The sequence below is a fragment of the Dermacentor albipictus genome, chromosome 7, assembly GCF_038994185.2.
Source record: "Dermacentor albipictus isolate Rhodes 1998 colony chromosome 7, USDA_Dalb.pri_finalv2, whole genome shotgun sequence".
NCBI lineage: Eukaryota > Metazoa > Arthropoda > Arachnida > Ixodida > Ixodidae > Dermacentor > Dermacentor albipictus.
The window spans coordinates 107,248,957-107,269,717 of NC_091827.1; the positions used below are offsets into that span (position 1 = coordinate 107,248,957).

Consider the following 20,761-nt stretch of genomic DNA (forward strand, 5'->3'; position numbering starts at 1 on the left):
CTTTTACTGAGTTCACAATGTCAAAGCAAGAGGTACCAGTTTTATAACACACTTCATTGTTTACACCCGACCTTTGGTTTTAAAAAAGTACTGGCTTTGTTTTAGTGCTGTTTATGATAAGATAATTTGTGGTACTCCATTGGTTAACTCCAATGACTAGAACATTGTTTGTGTTATCTATCAGCTTTTTTCTTTCATGAGATGTAAGCATCAAGGTGGTGTCGTCTGCATACGTGATAAAATTAATTTCTCTATGGTTACAATTCAGTCGGACGTTTCATTATCAATCACAACATTTTGGCATTGAGATTTCAGGTAGTATCGTCCTCCATATGGGCTGTAAAACTCCAGCCTTCACCGCATCCACGCTCTCCAGCAAGAAAGAGAGAGAGTTACACTATTCCTCAAAATCGCATGCTTCCTTGCACTACGCGGTCTGCTTCTTTAGCGGAACTATAATACTGTGGCCCGCAGAGGAGCCCGTTAGTACTATAGGTTAAGGCAGCGTGCGTCGTCATGCTGGGCTTAGCTTCATAACTATTCATGTTGTTCTTTCTGGATTTTTTTATCCGCGCTGGAGTAATGGCTGCACCCTCTCCACTTCTTTATCGAGGGCATCATGGTAGCCACGTTTTGCATTTTTCTGTCTCATATGGAGCGCGATAGTACCTGTCAATTGGGTTCACAAAAAAAGCGCTTGATTGTCTATTGCTCTAGCTTTATTTTAATAGTGTGGTTTGCTCGATCAAATGCCGGATTGAGAAGTCCAAAAAGGCTTAAAGAGTTAGTAACTTGTTTTGTATGGCATGTAAAATGATTTTGTTTTTTTTTTGTTAGAAACGCCGACTAAGTTGATGAGACCTTCCTCAAGCCACATTGGGAATTGAACATTATGGTCTACCATTGAGAAAATTCCGGAATTCTCACATCGATTAGTTTTTGTATGCCCTTAGCGAATACAGCGACTATCGACACTGACCTGAAATTCCATAATTTATTCTTCTCTGCGCTGTAAATAAAACACCCACTTTTGCCAGTTTATTTTGTTTAGAAAACGTGCCGTGCGGCAAAATAAGGCTGTACGGCTGTTGAAGGACGGCACTGATTAAATCGAGGCTGTACTTCAGAGGCCAGATTTGTGTGTCGTGAACATCAATATATTTATTATATTTAATTCGACACGCGAGATGTAGTCGGCAGTTATTATGTGGGATAAAAGAGCGCCATTCGAGTTTTGTGTCGGCATTAAGTCGATGGAGCGCGTGTAGTAAGGGTCGTTTGCAAAGAGAGAAAAGATGAAGACAGAAGAAATAACGAATGAAGAGAGAGAAGATAAAAAAAAAGATAAGAAAAGTGGTAGGCTGCGATAGATGTAGGGCAACAAGATTAACTCAAAAGGCACTACTGGCTATTTGTCACCGCCCCGTTTAATAAGTAGTGCATGAGAAATCGTCGCAGTGCCTATTAAAACATTCTCCAATGGGAGCGCTGTGCAGTGCCTCCCTATTGTCATCGAGGTATCTGACGCGATATATTCTGCGTAGTCTCATGAAATGCATCGCTCCGCAGGCAACAACCGCATGATCCTGCTGAGCCGTGACGAGGCGGCGCGCATGGTCCGTGAGCGCGGCTGCAAGTGCCGCAAGGCGCGCTCACCGACAGTCTCGGGCAATGGCGTGCCCCGGAAAGAAGATTACGTCTGCAACTGCCCGGATTCGTCGAAGATCAAGTCTAAAGGAAAGAGGCGGCTCAAGAAGAAGATCGGTGAGCTGAGAGTCACCACGAAATATTGTTCAGATATGCACAGGGTGCACGGAAACAGGGGATATATTAGGCTTCTTATAGAATGTACGCTATCGCTTCCGCTAATCTAAAGTAAGCTCATCCTCAGTGAACTTAACCCGAATTTGTTCCGGCTGCGCTTACGACAGCAGACGACTGGATACGCAAGGTCACATATCGCAGCACGTAGACTCCTTCATAGCCACAGCTGCATGCTGTGCGTTAACGCGCCTGTCTTGCGTAGCAATGCAATTTCCGCGAGCCTGTTTCCCGAGCAACAATTATGACTTCTCTTCCATATGTCATTTGCATTGCGGACAAAATCGTTATGAGGAGTTTCCATTCTCCACTCATCAATATGGACCTGAAACTGATACTGGCGGAAGTGTCTGCTGTGGGGCACTTACTCAGATAAAATGAAGCACAGCAGTATATTTTCCTCCAAAGGTCGCAACAAATTGATACGTGACGCTGTCGGTGAGAGTGTCCTTACACTAAACGCGGTTCAGATATATCTGAGACAACTGATTTCTTGCTCTTGCAATCCACCGTTCATAGAGTCAGTGTCGGCGGTCATCTGAGATCATGTAAAGAATGCTGAAATAATACTTCTGTAGAGCTGCGAATGCTCAGAATTGCTTGCCAACATGTACTTTAGAAGATTTCTTTCATGCGAGAGGCCGAGATTGGTTTGTGAATTATCATAACAATTGGCAATCTGCGAATGATAAACCGGATGCCACTTTGGGGTCAATGTGTTATCGAATAAATGCGACAGCTTTAGCTGGCGGGACGTATACAAAAAGTTTGAGCAAGTTTCATTTCCATGATAGAATGCATCTAGAGTTAAACTTCATCCTATACAATAGCATGTATAGATTTGACCACCTAAGAAACCATCTATCCACCTCCAAGATACAAGATGATGATGATCCACCTCCATACAAGATGACGGGGATCCCCATTTAGCACTTTCAGTTAGCGAATGGCTTTCGGACTACTACTAGAGGCCTTTGTATGGTTCATTGTTCAGGTGGTCGGTTACCGCGGTTGATCAATTCAACGCCGTACATTGTTTTCCAAAAGACGCTTTACTCTACAGCAGTAAAAAGTTCTAAATGGAGATGCAGTGTCCGTCGTTCCATCTTTCCGTCAATACATTATATCACACAGACGATAAAGGTCATAGTCGTGGGCGTCAAGCAAATACGTGTGCATTTATTATGTGTCGTTTTAGCTGCGCCAAATTTTTAAAAGACCTGCCGGGGTTCCCTAGTGGATATGGTGTTCGGATACTAAGCACGATGTCGCGGAATCGAATCCCGGTGACGGCGGCCACATTTAGATGGAAGCGAAATACTAAAACACCAGTGTACTTAGGTATTGATGCACGTTAAAGAACCCCAGATAGTCCATTTTTTTCGGGAGTGCCACACTACGGCACGCCTCATAATCAGATCGTAGTTTTGGCAGGTAAGAGAGCATAATCTATTTTCTGAAATTTTGAAAGAAAAGCAACTTACACACGGGGAATTCCCAGTCACAATTCCAATTTTGAGATTGATAGGTGTTAGAGAAGTAGTAATTGGGGCACATATGTTCGAAATGAACGATATTTTATAGAGTAATCTTTTATAAGTGTTCACAGGTGGCTAAATGAACAGAGCAGTTTGGAGTCCGTCCACGGTATTACAGTTTCAGAATAGCGTTTGACGCCTTCCGTAAGTTAAACGCAGGCTCCTTTATGGATGGTGACGGTTTGCATCCCTTCAAGACTTGTAGTTTAACGCACGAGAAAGCAGGCGTAAAGAAGACGCTAGAAGACAGAGAACTGGCTGGGGGCTCGCGCCAAAGATATTCAAGGCAATAGAATCCAATAGGAAGCATTATACGGTGTCTATGACGACGTGTGTCGTTAAGCATATGGTCGATGGATTCGCCGAACGACCTAAGTATGTGACGGGCTATGCGCTCATGACTATCATTTATGATAAACACACAGAAAAGAAATGCTCACTGAAACAGTTACTAGCAATGAGCTATAGCGAGAACCTCGCCATCACTAGAATTCACGCTGAAGCCAGAGCCACGGGTGCCGCCACACTGAACAATGCTATTTCTTAGCATAAGCAGGTATTACGTTAATCTTGCCAAACAAAGTACGTTTGAATAGTGTTCGTTGCCCGTGCAAACCAAATACCTTATCAAGCATGCTAAATGAGGACAACGGTATTTTTTACATACGCATTGTGTTTACGTTTCGTTGCAAACTCAAATCAAAATTCCCACAAAACGTGTCTTGGTCAAAGTGGGAGGTCATGCGGAACGTTGTAGTGGTGAAGCCATATTGCCTGGTAATGGCAGGCAAGATGGCATTACCAGCCATCTTGGCTGGTAATGAGCTTGATCATTCTTTGTCAAGTCATAACCAATTTCAGAGCATTTTCTTTGTAGTTGGGCTACTTGTTACCTGGGTCGGCATTCGGAGGTGTCAGGCTCGCATGGAAGTAGAGAGTAATGCGTGAAAAAGGGTTCGTTTTCAGGGAACCTAAAGAGTATACTATCGGTTGTTCGTATGGAAGCTTTATACACGTGGATAAGAAAATAGGGAATCATGTGCCAGTTCCAATAGTCGTACACGACGTATGTAGTCAGCATTTCGCGAAGACTGCTATTGAAGTGCTTAGCCTCGAGTACGCCAGCGTGAGTACTCTAGGGATCACTATGAAAAGCGGCGGAGACGTCGGAGTGCATATGACGGTCTACAACTACGAGTCGCTTTTGTCGTCAAGCTGCAGCAGTACAGGATGTCTCGCACGGTGGAATGATAGGCTTGACAGCGGAGCGTGCGTGAAGGCAGACAGTTGTTGACAGACGGACGGTTGTTGCCGAGCAGTCAGACAGTACGTATGCTCAGCATGGCGACATTCCACGAATACTCACGCTGCCCCACAGCTATAGTATCAAACTTGTGTGTGGAGACAACTCTTAAACCTCCAGAGGCAGTGTCAGATGTCAGGGGAGAGTAAGTAGAGGCATCCGTGTCACTGTTTTCAGCCAGATCTGTACACCGTTTAGATAAAGTATTCTCGCAGTCCAACTTTCCAGCGGCCAAGGCGGCCAAAGCGATAGTTTAGGGGCGACTACAAATCCGTCTTGTGGATCCTTCATGATGTAAACAGCATGTACATACAGCTAAGGCCAGAACTTCTTAAGGGCCTACAGGATCACACACAGAAACACACAGAACAAACACATAACCAGGATGACCAGGAAGCCATTTTCACTGACGAAATATTTCCGCTCGACGTTTTTATGGATCGACTCACGTAGGTGACAACGTATTAGTCATAGGCGGGTTTGCGTTTAGCGAGAACCGCATCAAGGCCCACTACACTGACATCTCTACGTGTACATCCGTAGGGGCTTGGGAATCGTAACAACGAAGCTTTGGTGATGTGAACGGCTTAAGAAGGGTCTGAAAGGCAAAAGCATGTTCAAGCGACTACGTGTAGGCGTTGGTGCCCACGCTGAGGAGCTGCGTCAAAGGGTCGATGATCGTCGCGACGTTGTGCACGAGATTACGGAAATATAAGTAGAGGCCAGTGAAACATTCTTGGGCCTTCTGAGATGGCAAAAGCGGGCAGTTTCGCTTGGTCGGGGAGGCCGCGTATGTCTAGTCAAAACATGGCCCAAAATTTACGCGAGATGACACTGTTTGATGTTCTATAGATCAGAAATTTTAGGTATGCCAGAACTTGATAGAGACCGTTGAGCTCAAATGAAAAATCTTGACAAAACAAGTGTTATTGAGTCACCGTAAATAGAGATTCCACGTAGGTGCGCAGAGGCTTGAATCTGCGCCTAAATGTGGTCAGCCCATTGTAGAGAGAGTCAGGCAGGACAGTAAACTGATATAAGTGATCAAGCCTCAGGAATGGTGTCTCAGGGCGATGATTTCTGGCCAAGGAAACCTGCCAGTAGCCATAACGCAAGCTCACCTACGAGATTTACCCCGCACCTTCCAGTCAATGTAGTCAAAATCTAGAAGACAGAGCACCTTCGCAACCGCGGTTGAATGCAAGTGGCTGTAAAAACCGCCGGTGAAGCTCGACGCCCCTGCAACCACAAAGAAACAATATCGCTCCACCCTAACACCTCTTACGCTAACCTAACCTGATGTAACCTAGCGTTAGCCTGCCCAAACTTGACCAAGATGAAACGAACCTAGTCCTCACGGCGTAACCGCTATGAGAATACGCCGCGCCACTCTAACGCCTTTTACGCTGACCTAACCTAGTCTAACGTAGCCTGACGTTAAGGTAACGTAATGTGGCCGAATCGCAAAGATAAAAATTTGCACGACGTCACCGCTGTGAGAATACGCCGCGCGATCCTAACGCCTTTAACGCTAGCTTAACCTAACCTAAGGTAGTGTAAACCTTACCTAAAGCTAATTTAACCTAACCTAACGTAGATGAGACGCAAAACAAATAATTCTTATGGCGTGACATCAGGCAGTGACGTTCAGGCTGCTAAGGCGCTGTGCGTTTATTTCGCTCTTAGGGGACCACTAAAAATGCTGCTGAAAAGTCGCGGACAGCCGCATACAAAAGTCTGCCAAGAGCGAAAATATTGTACTAGGAGAGCTTGCCGAGCCTCTACTAGGGCCCCTATTTCTCCACCGGAAACATCAGTGATGTTTTATTTTTGAAGGCCGAGCACAAAAGGGGCAAGAAATGTTTAATCCGGCATGACTGACTCCGCACTAACGCCGCAGGCGCGAGAATCTCTATCCAACGTACCTTCACGAAGTACCAAATGGGGGTGGGGCGTCCGTGCCCATTGATCCACCACGCGGGGAGCCAGCATAGAGTGGGGTCGAGTGCTGAGTGGGGTCGAGCTTAAACAAGCTCGACCCCACTCAGCAATGCCAGCGTGCCTAGGGTACAAACGCATACAACACGAGCAAAGGAAATTCTCCTCTGCAGTGCCTAGGCAAAGTCAAGTATGCAAGGAGCAAAAACCGCCAGATTTTCTCTCTCGCACCCACTCTTACTCGCCCCTGCGCAGAAACGTCGCGCGCCTCCTAAAGTGCCAAGGCCCGCTGCGCTTACTATCAATTGCAAAAATGTAACAGGGCAAGGTAGCATGACGTTGCAGATCTAAATGCGCCGGCGTTGTGCTACCTAGGAAGAGTGATCACAGCTTGCATCCCACCAGTGGAATGTAGGAAATCGCACTGTGGGGTGCGGTGGTGGACTCGGCCGATTTCGTATAACTTTAAGCAGCGCTAAGCGACGAGGAAAGAAACAAGGAAACGATCACGACAGGACGTCCCTGTTCTCCCTTCGGGCAGGTTCAAGCTATAATTCAGATTACCGACTCGCCTAATTCAAGTTGTTGCTGACAGATTGCCTGTGGCATTTGACAGTTACAGTTGTCTTGGGAAGTACGTCTCACACCTGTCCTTGTGTACCGAGGAAACTGGATGCGCTGTCGACAACGAGCGGTTTAGAAATTTTGGATAAATAGAAAAAAATGAAAAAATTTCGCATCGCCTTCGCCATAAGAAGGCGAACGCGATGTGACATCGAGAACAGGCTGAATTGGAGGAACCTTACACTACTCGTTTGGCTGCAGCTTCTGAAGCGAAGCTCTGAAACCATGCTACGCAGTCAGAGGAGGAACGCCAGCGTCACGTTGACGGTGCAGGACTGGTGTATCAAATAGCTTGCAGTTCCTGCCTTCAGACCTGCAGCAGTAATTAGTTTCCATCGTTACAAGAAGCCTAACGACGGCAGAAATTGGTGATAGAAAGTGGTGGGGCTGTGATGGGGAGCGACGGGCGCTGAATTTCGGTACAGGGGTTCAAAAGTTCGGCGACGGTGTCGGATCATTATTCGGGTGGCCTGGAGTCACGGCCGGATCAATGATAACGCTTGGGCGCGGCAGGCGGTATTCACAATGGGGCACCAGACGTCGGGCGAGATCACAGGTAAAGAACACTGGCTGAATGTACCACATGCACCAGGAATGTTGTGGCCGGAAGTACGGAGTGGGAAGCACAATAATTAGCGCCAGACTCGAAGGTTCTAGGAGCAATGTATGTGAGTGGTGGGGCAATCTCAGCCCGCTGATGTCCGGTGTAAAAATCTTTGTGACCTGCACACAGATGACCCACTGGATGACCCCGCACAAAGGTCGGACATCTACTTGGGTGAGGAGAAACCGTAAGCACTGGATAACGGGCTCTAGCAAATGAAGGCCCTGATTGAAGGAACCAGCGAGCTTTAATCAGTTTGTATGGGAGTGATGGCCAAGCACTACACGAAATCTCCATGAGGAATGGCTTGGAGTACAAGCGCTCATTGCTCCCGCATTTCTTGAAAGGATTTGGTAGTGGTTGACGATTTTCTCCAGGATAACATAAAGACGCCTTCTTTGGGACACCTCAGGATTCGCTTAATCTTACAGTCCTAAGTTATTGTTGTACTCGCACACTTACAAAAATGGGATACCTGTTCTATACGTGTAGCTTGTATATTCATTTTTTGGTTTATGTGCTCGTTGGCAGACGCGGTATTTGGCGTGACGGTTTCGCACGGCGGGATGGTTAGGTACCTCTATTGAGGCAGTCCTAATTTCAGTCCGTGTTGCAAAAGTTGCCTCGTTGTCCCTGAAACAATGATTGGTGATATCCGCAAGACCTTTCTCGACAGCTCCAATTTGTCATCATCATCATCACCTCATCATCAGCCTGGTTGCGCCTACTGCAGGGCAAAGGCCTCTCCCGTACTTCTCCAACTACCACGGTAATCTGCTAATTGTGGCCATGTTGTCCCTGCAAACTTGTTAATCTCATCCGCCCACCTACGCTTCCCTTCCGTTACGTTCGAATGCAGTCCGTAACCCTTAATGACCATTGGTTATCTTCCCTCCCCATTACATGTCCTGCCCGTGCCCATTTCTTTTCCTTAATTTCAACTGAAATATCATTAACTTGCATTTGTTCCCTCACCCAATCTGCTCTTTTCTTATTCCTTAACGTTACACCCATAATTCTTCTTTCCTTACCTCGTTGCGTCATCCCCTATTTAAGTAGAACCCTTTGTGTCAGCCTCCAGGTTTCTGATCCGTACGTGAATACTGGTAAGACACAGCTGTTATAAACTTTTCTCTTGAGGGATAACGGCAAGCTGCTGTTCACGATCTGATAATGCCTGCCATACGCAGCCCAGCCAATTTTTTTCTTCTGATTATTTCAGTCTCATGATCTGAATCCACGGTCACTGCCTGCCCTAAGTAAATGTATTCCCTTACTATTTCCAGCGCCTCGCTACCTATCGTAAACTGCTGTTCTCTTCCCGAGACTGTTAAACATTACTTTAAATTTCTGCAGAAAAACTTTTAAACCCACACTTCTGCTTTGCCTCTCCAGGTCAGTGAGCATGCATTGCAATTGGTACCCTGAGTTACTAAGCAAGGAGATGTCATCAGCGAATCGTAAGGTACTAAGGTATTCTCCATTGCCTCTTATCTCTAATTCTTCCCATTCCAGGTTCCTGCATACGTCTTGTGCACATGCTGTGAATAGCAGTGGAGAGATCGTATCTCTCTGCCTGACACCTTTCTTTATTAGGATTTTGTTGCTATCTTTACGGAGGACTATGGTGGCTGTGGAGCCGCTATAGATATCTTTCAGTATTTTTCATACCGCTCGTCTACACCCTGATTGCGTAATGCAACCATGACTGCTGAGGTTTCGACTGAATCAAACGCTTTCTCGTAACCATTGAAGGGTTGGTTATATTCTGCAGATTTTTCTATCACCTGATTGATAGTGTGAATGTGGTCTATTTTGAGTAGGCATTATGAAATGCTGCGTGGTCCTTTCGTCGACAGCAGTCTAAGGTGTTGCTGATTCTATTTGCGATTACCTTACTAATACTTCGTCTGCAACAGACAGTCAGCTGATCAGCCTATAATTTTTCAAGTCTTTGGCGTTCCCTTTTTGATGGATTAGAATCATGTTAGCGTTCTTCCAGGATTCCGGTACGGCCGAGGCCATGAGGCATTGCGTGTACAGGGTGGCCAGTTTTTCTAGAATAATCTGCCCAACATCCTTCAACAAATATACTGTTTACTGATCCTTCCCAGCTGTCTTCCCCCTCTGCATAGCTCCCAAGGCTTTCTTCACTTCTTCCGGCGTTACCTTTGGGATGTCAAATTCGTCTACACTATTTTCTCTTCCATTATCGTCGTGCGTGCCTCTGGTATTGTATGAATTTCTATAGAACTGCTCAACCACATGAACTATCTAATTCATATTAGTAATGATATTGCTGGCTTTGTCTCTTAAAGCATACATTTGATTCTTGCCCATTCTTAGTTTCTTCACTGCTTTTAGGCTTCCTCCGTTCCTGAGAGCATGTTCAATTCTATCCATATTATACTTCCTTATGTCTGCTGTCTTACGCTTGTTGATCACCTTCGAAATTGCTGCCAGTTTTATTCTAGCTGCAAGGTTAGAGGCTCTCATGCATTGACGCTGCTTAATCAGATCTTTGGTCTCTTGCTAACTTACTAGTATCCGGTCTAAAGAAGTTACCGCCGACTTCTATTGCACATGCCTGAATGATGCCCATAAGATTGTCGTTCATTGCTTCAACGCTAAGGTCATGTTCCTGAGTTCTGTACCTGTTCTGTACCTGTACCAAAACCTGCTCTGTAGCGTGATCCGGAATTTCTCTATTTTCTCTCTTACCGCTAACTCATTGATCGGCTTCTTATGTGCGAGATTCTCCCGTTCCAACCTCAAGTCTAGGCTAATTAGAGTTCTTACCTTCCTATGGTCACTGCAGCACACCTTGCCGAGCACGTCCACATCTTGTATAATGCCAGGGTTAGCGCGGATTATCAGGTCTATTTCATTTATAGTCTCGACATTCGGGTTCCTCCACGTCCACTTTCGGCTATCCCGCTTGCGGAAGAAGGTATTCATAATCCGCATATTATTCCGTTCTTCAAACTCTACTAATAACTCTCCCCTGCCATATCACTCACTGACGTGTCTCCATCCTGCTTCTTGCCTACCCTGACATTGAAGTCGCCCATCAGTATAGTTTATTTGGACTTTACCCAGCGCCGATTCCACGTCTTCACAGAAGCTTTCGACTTCCTGATCATCATGACTGGATGTTGGGGCGTAGGCCTGTACGACCTTCAATTTGTACCTCTTGTTAAGTTTCACAACAAGACCTGCCACCCTCTCGTTAATGCTATGGAGTTCCTGTACGTTACCAGCTATATCCTTAATAACCAGGAATCCGACTCTTAGTTGTAGTCTCTCCGCTAAGCCTTGGTAGCACAGGACGTGCCCGCTTTTACGCACTGCAAATGCTTCTTTTGTCCTTCTAACCTCACTGAGCCCCATTATATCGCATTTACTGCCCGCTAAGTCCTCCAATATCACTTCTAGACTCGCCTCACTAGATAACGTTTTAGCGTTCAACTTTGCGAGGTTCAGATTTCAATGGCAGCCTGTGTGGACCCAGATATTCTTAGCACCCTCTGCTGCGTCGCAAATCTGACCGCCGCCTTGGTCAGTTGCTTCGCAGCCGCTGGGGACTGAGGGCCGGGATTTGATTGCTGTATTCATATTGAAGCTTGCGGCCAAGTTCTGCACCAGGGTGGCCAATCATGCTCTGGTAAGGGAGAGCATTACTGGTACTGGTCACCGGAATCGGGCTGCACTCCAGGCCTGTTCATGCAATTTTATCAACAAGCGGATTTTTTTAACCCGGTGGAAAATTGCGCGGCACAGGGATTAGAACCACGGTCTTCTTGCATGCGAGGCGGATGCTATACATCTACACCACCACTGCACGTACCTCCAATTTGTAATCTACACCATATAAGTACGACGACCGCAAACCTTCTACGCCTGTTTCATCGACACCACTGAACACAGCTGGGTCACGTTGGCCATCAACGGCACCACGCGTGACTGGTCAGTTTGACCTAATCTGTCGTTTACCGGTGTCATTGGGCATGGTGGTGATTCCAGCGGCGGAATGTATGCAGCTGACGAATTGTAAGGTGATGCATTAGGTGCTCTGCTTCATTATCAGATGTAAAGAGGTTTATTTGGCATAAAGGACAAGTACAATAACTCGAGATCCAGTGTAGAGCAGTCGTTGACAAGTGGAAGCTCGAGTAGTGATACCGACGCATCAATGCCTTTTCTTCTGAAGAATCGATGCGTGACACTGATGCTCGGGTTCAATTCCTCCCTGTCAGAAATAATCATCACTTTCAGCCGACATTTATCGACACTGTAGGACTAAGGCCTCTCGCAGCCATATAAAATTATGTCTGTTTTGCGCTAGCTTATTCCAACTTCCGTTTCCAACTTTTCTAATTTATTCACCTCACTAAATAAGGCGTTCACAGGGTCCCATGTGTGTTGAGCGAAAATTTGAAAATCTGCAAAAGCCACGTAGCTGGAAAGAACCTAGGCAATGTTTGCCGTCACTTGGTGATACTCCAATTAAAATAACTAGTCATAATTAAAGAATAAACATGGCGAAACGTGTCAATGAGAAAATTTTAGAGCAGCATAAAATGTTCTTTATACAGCTTTCTGTTGCTAAACACGTGCTACATAAATGTGTTTTTTCAGTGCCTGAAAGACACCCGCGAATACACGCAAAGCGCCCCAAGCAGCCAATCGCGTGGCAATTTGGTCGTGTATTCGCGGGTTTCTTTCCCGCTCGTAACATCACTTCTGTAGCACGTACCGAGCAACACAGAGATGCATACCTTTCTACCTTTGATGAAGAATTTTCGTCGCCGCAGAGCAGACACATGGTATTGGAGCAATGCAATGATTCCTAGATTAGCGCTCTTCTTCGCTGCCTCTTGAGCTTGCCGACTCATTCTGAACCCCCTTAAGCACCGCGTCACCAAGATACTCAATTTGAATTTCGGAATGGCCTCCTCTACCATCGCAACTACTTGACCATCGGCCGCAATAGTTACTCGTTGTACCTAAGAACCTGCGTTCAGAAATATGCTCCGCCTTATAAGTTGACACGCAATGCGCACACGCGGGCATTTTGAAAACGTATACGCAGTTTCGGTCTATTTTTCTTTCATTGACGTGGCATGAGCAAGTACATCGTAGTGTCCGCAGCGCCGATGCCGTAAGACACGTGGGTTATTCTGTATGTGATCACCCTGTGGACATTTCCATTTCGTCTGCTGCCGAAGCACTGATTTGATGGGAGGACCTATCTCTGTTTAACATGTACACCAGCCCAGCCAATCAGAACGTCTCAATCAAAGGCGATCCCAGGCCTTCCTCACTATGTTAGCGCCCTCTAGCTTAGCTGCCTGCAAAAACACCATTCCACGATCCGTAAACTTTACATAAAGCTTTATAGGCAGCCAGAAGATCTTTCTAAAAAATCTATCGAATCAGCGTGACGCATTGTTCATAGGTAGATACTACATCAAAATACCCGTTTTGGAATATACTTTAGTTATTTCTGATATTACAAGAATGGTAGGTAGGAACATGGTGGGGTCATTGTGGTTGCCACTTCTTTTCGCCCAGCTTTCCTTCTATAGTTAGAATACGGACTCTATTATTTAAATCAAGGCTAGCACTTCACCAATCTATTCAGTTAGGTAACCCTTGCTCTCAAGCTTTCCACTGGTGAATCGTATGCAATCATGTATTTCAAAGTTTCCAGTGAGCTCACTATTCGGTAGAGCTGCAGCTCTTGCAATTTATATGTGCACTCGCCCACAAATTATAGCGAGACAAGCAGGTGCGTCGCCGCTTACCACAGGGCGACACCGCAGCCGCACAGCAATGCAAACCGGTGGGCAGTAAGCGACGGCTAGGCCACAGACAAGGATATTCAAGAAGAGTAGACATCCCCATAGAGCCCAGTGGCCACATCGACTGTAGCGCACCAAGCCACTGGCAATTATATATGAACCACACTTCCATTTTTCGTTATAGGCAAGCGCGCTGTCTTGGTGCAGAATCGTTTCATTATTGATTAGAAATGATTGCAAACAATTTTAGAAGCCTGCATCAAATCTGTGTCACGTGCAATTTCGTAGAGAGAACAGGTCTTGTCAAATGCTGAAATGTGTGTTTTGCTCTACATAAATGCTCCTGGACTTTTTTTGCACTCATCCAATTTTGCGGCACCAAGTAAGCAAAAGTAGTTCCTGTACGAAGCTTCACTGGGCGACATCAGTTTGAAAAAAAGAAGAAATAAATAAGGTGCATGTGTTATTTTTGTATTTAGACTAAGATATCTGACTGGTGCGGCTCACCCCCGCTCCGAGCAGGTTGCGGGTATTCTTGCAAGGGGTTCTCGCCACCTCGACCAATTTTCCCGCCAGCCGCTGCCATTAGGTATCTCTCTTCGCGAGGCGACAGGTGCGAAGGAGGGGTGGCGGCCGCTTGGTTTGGTCTCTTCCTTTTTTAGTAGACTGACTAGCTGCTGTGTGCCCATCAGCATGAAGAATCCAAGGAATGGTTGGAAACGTTGCTGTTTCCTGACACAACGCACCAGAAAGCTGCAGTGGATCGAGAAAACTAGGCGATACCTCGCCGACATGCTGGGAGAAGGCAAACACGAGCGCGGAGTGGTGGAGGCCGATGTCATCGATGAGACTGAAATTTCATTCGTTGAAGAAGTTGAATCAAATGAAAGCAATATCCTATTCTACATCAGTGGTTTCCTTTTAAAACTGATGCTGCCAACTATTACAGCATGTGAGCAATGCAAAACTGCCTTATTAGGCTCAGGTGGCAGCAAGCACGCGCATCTGACTCTTTCTAAAATACAGACGTAAAAATGGCCCACCACCATGTTTCTTCTGACTTGAGACTTCCACGGAAGTCAAACAACGCCACATCTCAAGCGCAACTATGACTTATACTGATGAATCGCAGTCTACTTGCTATCCGACAATAGGTCGGAGGGAAACCACCACTGAGTTCTCTTTTATCATGGAAGGCAATGCAATTTCACCCGTCACGGATAAACCACGTACTTTAGGAAACCAAACCAATCCGCAACACACAAACTTTCTTCCGCGTGCAGCACCCGAACGAACCTCTGCCTCTGCAGAAGCGTCGCAGGCACCATGCGTCACATGCTGCCATATGACAGTAACTCTCATTCATTATCGCATCGCAGCAACCTCAAACAGCCTTCTGTGAAGCTTGGCACAACGCTTTTGCCACCAGACGAGTCTCTGAAAAGCAAGGAGTGTACTGGGTGCCCACACATCGCCACGTGAAAGTGAACCACAAATCAAAGGCCAATTCGGATGGAAATACTACCTCAACAATTCCCGGAGAATAAAGACCAATATCAACTCCATCACCAACTTCAGCGACCACGACGACGGCTTTGACACAAACGACGACGAAGAGCATCGCCGGAAACACTGATACCACAAAAAATACGTGAATGGGCAAGCCAAATTAACCCAAATCGAACCAAAGCACGTCATGCTGCAAGAAAAGTATTTTACCAAGGACCTTATCAACACCACCAGTCAAGACTGCGCCTATTGAGGAGGAAATCGAGACAACACTGCATGCGACGGCGAAAAGCATGGGTGCCATTTTGTGGGGTCAGAAACCGCGAACAACGGGGAGTCATTTGAGCAAACATGCATCTTAAACCAACAGAAACGAGGCGACTCACGCGGCAATGGTACATCTCTGTTGAGCGCAATATCCCAAACAAAACTCGCTACGCGCATCCTTTCGTCCGATCTTGTTTCAGGAGCAAACAGTGCACATTACACATCGAGGCGCTTGAACGGTACTCAGCTGTGTCAAGAGATGAGCGTGTACTAGTAAGATCAGTGTTCACCTGCTTAAGCGCATGAAGGCATCCTCTGGAGTTCAACAGTAAGTCTCATCCATCAGAGCACATGCTAGACGTCACCGGACAAGAGAGAGAGAATGAAACCTTTATTCGAAGCAGTGACTTCTCAGTAAGGTGGGAGGGTCTCTTATTCCAGGAGCCCTCTGGCTTGGATCGCCCTCCGGGCCCGGGCGACGAGCTCGCGCTGGTCGACCAGGTCCTGCTTGGAGATCGGACAGATACATTTTTTATGAAGTTTGAAGAGCTATAGAACCGTCGTGGAACAATGCGCTAACTGCACATTCGGATACTACTCATTTATGAGCCTCTTTGCTCCCTCTCATGTTATTTGCAGCACGCGCTTTCTCAGGGGGAGCGGCAATATTTAACGCTGTACAAATGGACCGAAGCTGGAAGTGATCGGGTGACCACGTTTGTCCCTGTCCGCAACCTCCCGCTCGGGTAACACACCACACACACTCACATAAACATTGTATATATATATAGTCATATATATATATATATATATATATATATATATATATATATATATATATATATATATATATATATATATATATATATATATATAGTCATATAATGAGAAGCCAACAAACACTGACACCAAGCTTCTCATTATATGACTAATAAATATCGGGTCCCTCGGTTAACCCCCTTTCTTCTCGTTTATATATATATATATATATTGTCACGTGGTAGTGACGGTGAAGAAAGAAGCAATAACACAGTAGCAATACTGTGAACGAGAAAACTAACTTTTATTGGGCGAACCTGTGTCCACAAAAACAGGCTACACTTATAGCACAACGATAGCGGCGAACACGGTCGGCGATCGTCGGAAAAACTGATCAGCGGGTCAAGCGCGTCGGCTTTTATAGATCAGTCGTCGAATGTTCCAGATTATCTGATGGGACCCGCGTGTCTTCCACAAAGTTCTACACCATTCGTGTCACGCGATGAAATCTGATAACACAAGGTTCGGCGACAACAGACACGCGGATAGAAGCATCGGTAACTTTCCAGAAACTTCGGATACATGCAAGCGCGTCCCGCGCTGCGCGATAAGATTTGTTAGGCGGTGAAACCTGGTCGCCCGATGAATATAAATACACGTGTCAATATATATATATATATATATATATATATATATATATATATATATATATATATATATATATATATATATATATATATATACGGGAAACGGACAGGACCGATTTTCATTAGTCATACCATAAGAAGCCAATGAAAGCTGACACCAAGAACTGCATAGTAGAAAGCATCTGTATTTCTAGGTAGATGAACGATATAAATAAATGGAAATGAAAGTGAATTAAAAGCAAATTGATGCAGGTTTGACACTATACTACATCTTTACATTACGCGAGTGATGCTTTTACGGATTGTTTATTTCAATTAAGAAATGCCGATGATTTCACCTATGCTAACCTTGATGTCACTGTTCCCTTCGGGGTCGGGCCGAGTATGGCGAGTGCATAACGGCTGCTTCGCGTCCGCCGCTGGTCGGTCCAGTATTGCACAATCTTAGGGATCGGCTCACGTATGGGGAGTCCTTAATGCCGGCTTCACCTCCGCCACGGGTCCTCCCGCCATTGCACTATCTTGGGATTTCGTGTCGGCACACGGACGCGATTGTGGGGTAACTAGCCCTGAACAGCGTCGCTGTAAAATCGGGTGACTCCAAGTTTCCTGTTCATCACGTGGTGCGGCTCGCGAATTTGGCACGACTGATGCCTTCAGGTAGCATGTGTGAGTTCCTTGACTAGCTCCTTTCACTCAAAAACTTCACTTACTCCTGACGCCTGTGGTAGATCGGATGATCCAAATTCGCCACCATGACCTTGAGTAGTGGCGCATGCTAACACTCCCAGTGTTAGTTCTACTAAATTAACATAAATTCCCCAGAAAGTAGATGGGAAAACACCTCCGGGTAGCTCATTTGGTAACACACGCGCAAGGCGAGGACGTGGGTCCGCACCCCACCGGTGGCTAGTACTGCACTCATCCGCCTTGATTTGCATTTACGCATGTTCGTTTTTCTTTATTGCATTAGGAACTGCCGATAACTTCTCTTATGCTGTCGTTTGTGTGTTTGTTTGACGGCTTCTAAAGATTACATATATGTATATGTAACGCGAAGATAATTTTTTTATGTCATCTGCACTAAGCACAGAAAATATACATTTATTCTGATAACTAGCTGCTTATGCGCTACACTTCTGACTGCGATATAAATAATTGCAATTCATTTCTCCTAATCGAACAACTTTCTCTTTCCTGCAGTATCAACCCCAATTCCTTCTGCAGAGCCCGAGAAGAAGGCCCCTGCATCCCGGCCAGATGTTCCTGGCATCAAGGAATCCCTGTGACCAATTGCCTTCCGACCTGTTTCACAAGACTGTGCTTGTTTAAAGTGCTCTTGAGCAAACTCAGCCACCAGATTTTGTTTCTTGTTCTGTGTTCTTTAAAGTTACAATAAAGAAAGTTAGCCATAGCGAATGATTCTGCTGCTGCCGCCAACGGTGCCATAGCCGCATTAACCTGACGTGCTTCATCACACGCTTCGCGCGGTTGCATTTAGTCATCCCATACGCGATATTGATAGGGTGAAAGACAGTGTCGGAAGATCTAAATTGTGCTAAAGCCTCAAGAATTAGCCATCAAGATGCTGAAATCCAATCGCAAACAATTTATGATCATCTTGCTTTTCTAGTTAGGGTAAGTAAGGTAATCAGACTGCTTGGCGTCGCACCACACTGTGTCACCTCGACAACACAAATAACGTTATTAACGTCATCAGCGCATGTTCGTTTGGTTCTTCATATTTTTCTCTTCGTTCTTTTTTCGCGCTACCTTGAACTTACTCAAATTTTAATTCAAGATATGTGAATTCTTTTGTTCTAGTACATGAAGACTGTGATATGGGTACTACACAACTGCTTCACAAGTTAATATACCTTAGCGCTGCTAAATATAAAGAAAAAATTATTGCTATTGTCTTGCCCTTCTCGTTTATAAAGTCGTAGCCAAAGGCTGGTAATAAAGGTAGTATTTTTTTTCATTTGTGATTGATATTAGGCGCCGAAAGTGGAGTGCTTGTAATTAGGTCTGAAAGAGTTGAAAAGTATTGTATTTCAACCAATGTAGCGTGGGGTAACAAATACAGCTGATTCCATGTTCAACATTTAGAACACAATATTCTAGGAGGTCGCGGTGCTTGGATTCCGGACAAAGAGATGTGGGTGCGGGAACATCACACAGTCCACGCCAGCAGGCCCCAGTCCTGGCCACCCTTGCCAAAGAGCACCCAGGCCAGGCTCAAACCACCGCTTGAGCTCATGATTCACTTCGTCCTCCACTTCTTCGACTGCTGGACCCGAAGCCCGAGTTGCAATACAACCCCTCCTTCTGCGAAGGCAAAGATAGCACTGGCACACGGCGGTTTGCAGTGACTGCACCATACACCCAGCTGTGGGCAAACCTTGCAGACTGCTGCGCTTAATGAAGATTCGCAAAGAAGATAACGTCAAAGTCACCAAGGTCTTCCAGGAACCTGAAGACCCTAAACCAGGCTGGCTTTCCGAACATACGCTTCGCGAAACTGCGGCAGACCATATGGTGGAGCCGCCGAGTTCTTGAAGAAACAACAAGGCCCTAAATACCATTCGTGGAGGCACATCTGGTCTGCTCTTCCTCCTCGACCTTGTTCAAACGAGTGCACGCAGCAGATCCCCGAAAGTAGCAGCCACCCGTTCGCTGTCATTCCACCGCACAGAGACCACAGGGCACCGCACCACGCAGTTCGCAGATGATGACGATCGTCGCTGGAACGGTGCCGCTTCCGCTACCGCTGCCAACTGACCTCAAGCGCCCTCAAGGTTCTTGTCGAAACCGTTGCTGAACTCCTTTTCTTCGGAATCATTGTCATCGTCGTCCTCGTTGCCGCTGCATCCGACCGGCGGCGAGGAACCGCCACCACAATCCGAGACTTCGCCATCCTCGGGCTCGGACAAGGACGACGCGCCCCTCTTGTTCTCGTCTTCGCTACTCGACTAGCGGTTCTTCTGTGAGACGTCACGTATTCTGGCCACCTTGTGTCGCAGGAGATCAGTTTCGTAGCCGCGTTCGGGGTGCGTGTGCACCATCACTAATTTCGCCGTGTTCTTTTGCCCATAAAAGCAGGTTTATTCTCTTAGAGGTTGTGTGCACATTGTCCCGTCCTCACATTTGGTACAGTCGAAGACAAATCATGCCGAGGAACCCAGAGCCACCCGTCCGCTTCACCTGCGTTAGCAAATAAAGTTGGCCACCCGCCTTTGCGCCTTTGCCTGTCCTAGCTCCCTTCGAGCTTGCCTGCCTGCTCGTCCTCCGTGATGCCACTCCTAAATTGGATCGAAGCCTCCGCAAAAGACCTCTTTGGTGTCACAGCCAATTACATTCGACCTGAACTATTGGGTCGTAACTTGGAGACCACCGATTCGAAGGACGAATTGATCAAATGGTTGCTTTCCGACAACGCCTACAACCGCACCGTTGAGCAGCCCTGCTTCGTCCGCACCCGCCCGGAACAGCCATTGGCTCTTCACAAGTAACAACGCTATCCCACTTTTCATCGCCGTTCCCCACGCTTTGTGGCGACGGCTGTATTTCTGCTCGCCAGTGGATCGAAGAACTTGTGCATACGCAAGTATTGGCCTCGTGGACACGTTCTACTCTTGTCGCCATAGCGATTGGTACACTGCGTGACCCTGCTGCAGACTGGAAAAGTGTGGCAGGAAATCACTACGACACCTGGGGTGCTATGCAGGATGCGCCGAGTTTGGCGAAACTCGGGATCTTCACGAGCTCTGGCGACACCCCAAGATGAAAGCACGAATGGTACCGAGACACAGTTTATCTTTCGACAAGCCTCCAGTTTCATTGGTTTGTCTAGATTCACTCTGGCTGGCTATCATTCCTTGGGCATTGCCTTCTGGGCGGTCGACAAACTGGGGCTCACGTGATCATACCGTCGGTGCATGGTCGTC

At 46.3% G+C, this 20,761-nt stretch overlaps 2 protein-coding genes across 4 annotated transcripts in view; one reads left to right on the plus strand and one right to left on the minus strand.

Moving 5' to 3' along the window:
- LOC135903516 (uncharacterized) overlaps positions 1-18,228 on the plus strand; it is a 33,668-nt gene extending 15,440 nt beyond the window's left edge. The window contains exons 4-5 of the mRNA XM_065433829.1: positions 1,570-1,764; positions 18,018-18,228. Of these exons, the coding sequence (XP_065289901.1) occupies positions 1,570-1,764; positions 18,018-18,103 (281 nt within the window). The 3' untranslated portion in view covers positions 18,104-18,228. The remainder of the gene's footprint in view (positions 1-1,569; positions 1,765-18,017) is intronic.
- LOC135903514 (uncharacterized) overlaps positions 1-20,761 on the minus strand; it is a 95,467-nt gene that overhangs the window by 8,853 nt on the left and 65,853 nt on the right. Inside the window, exon 6 of one of the 3 annotated variants that reach the window (XM_070521415.1) lies at positions 12,016-12,077. The exons of 1 other annotated variant lie outside the window; for it this stretch is intronic. In XM_070521415.1, the coding sequence (XP_070377516.1) occupies positions 12,067-12,077 (11 nt within the window). In that variant the 3' untranslated portion in view covers positions 12,016-12,066. Of the gene's footprint in view, positions 1-12,015; positions 12,078-15,792; positions 15,913-20,761 lie in introns of those variants that run through there. One more of the 3 variants, XM_065433827.1, reaches the window with a different exon arrangement.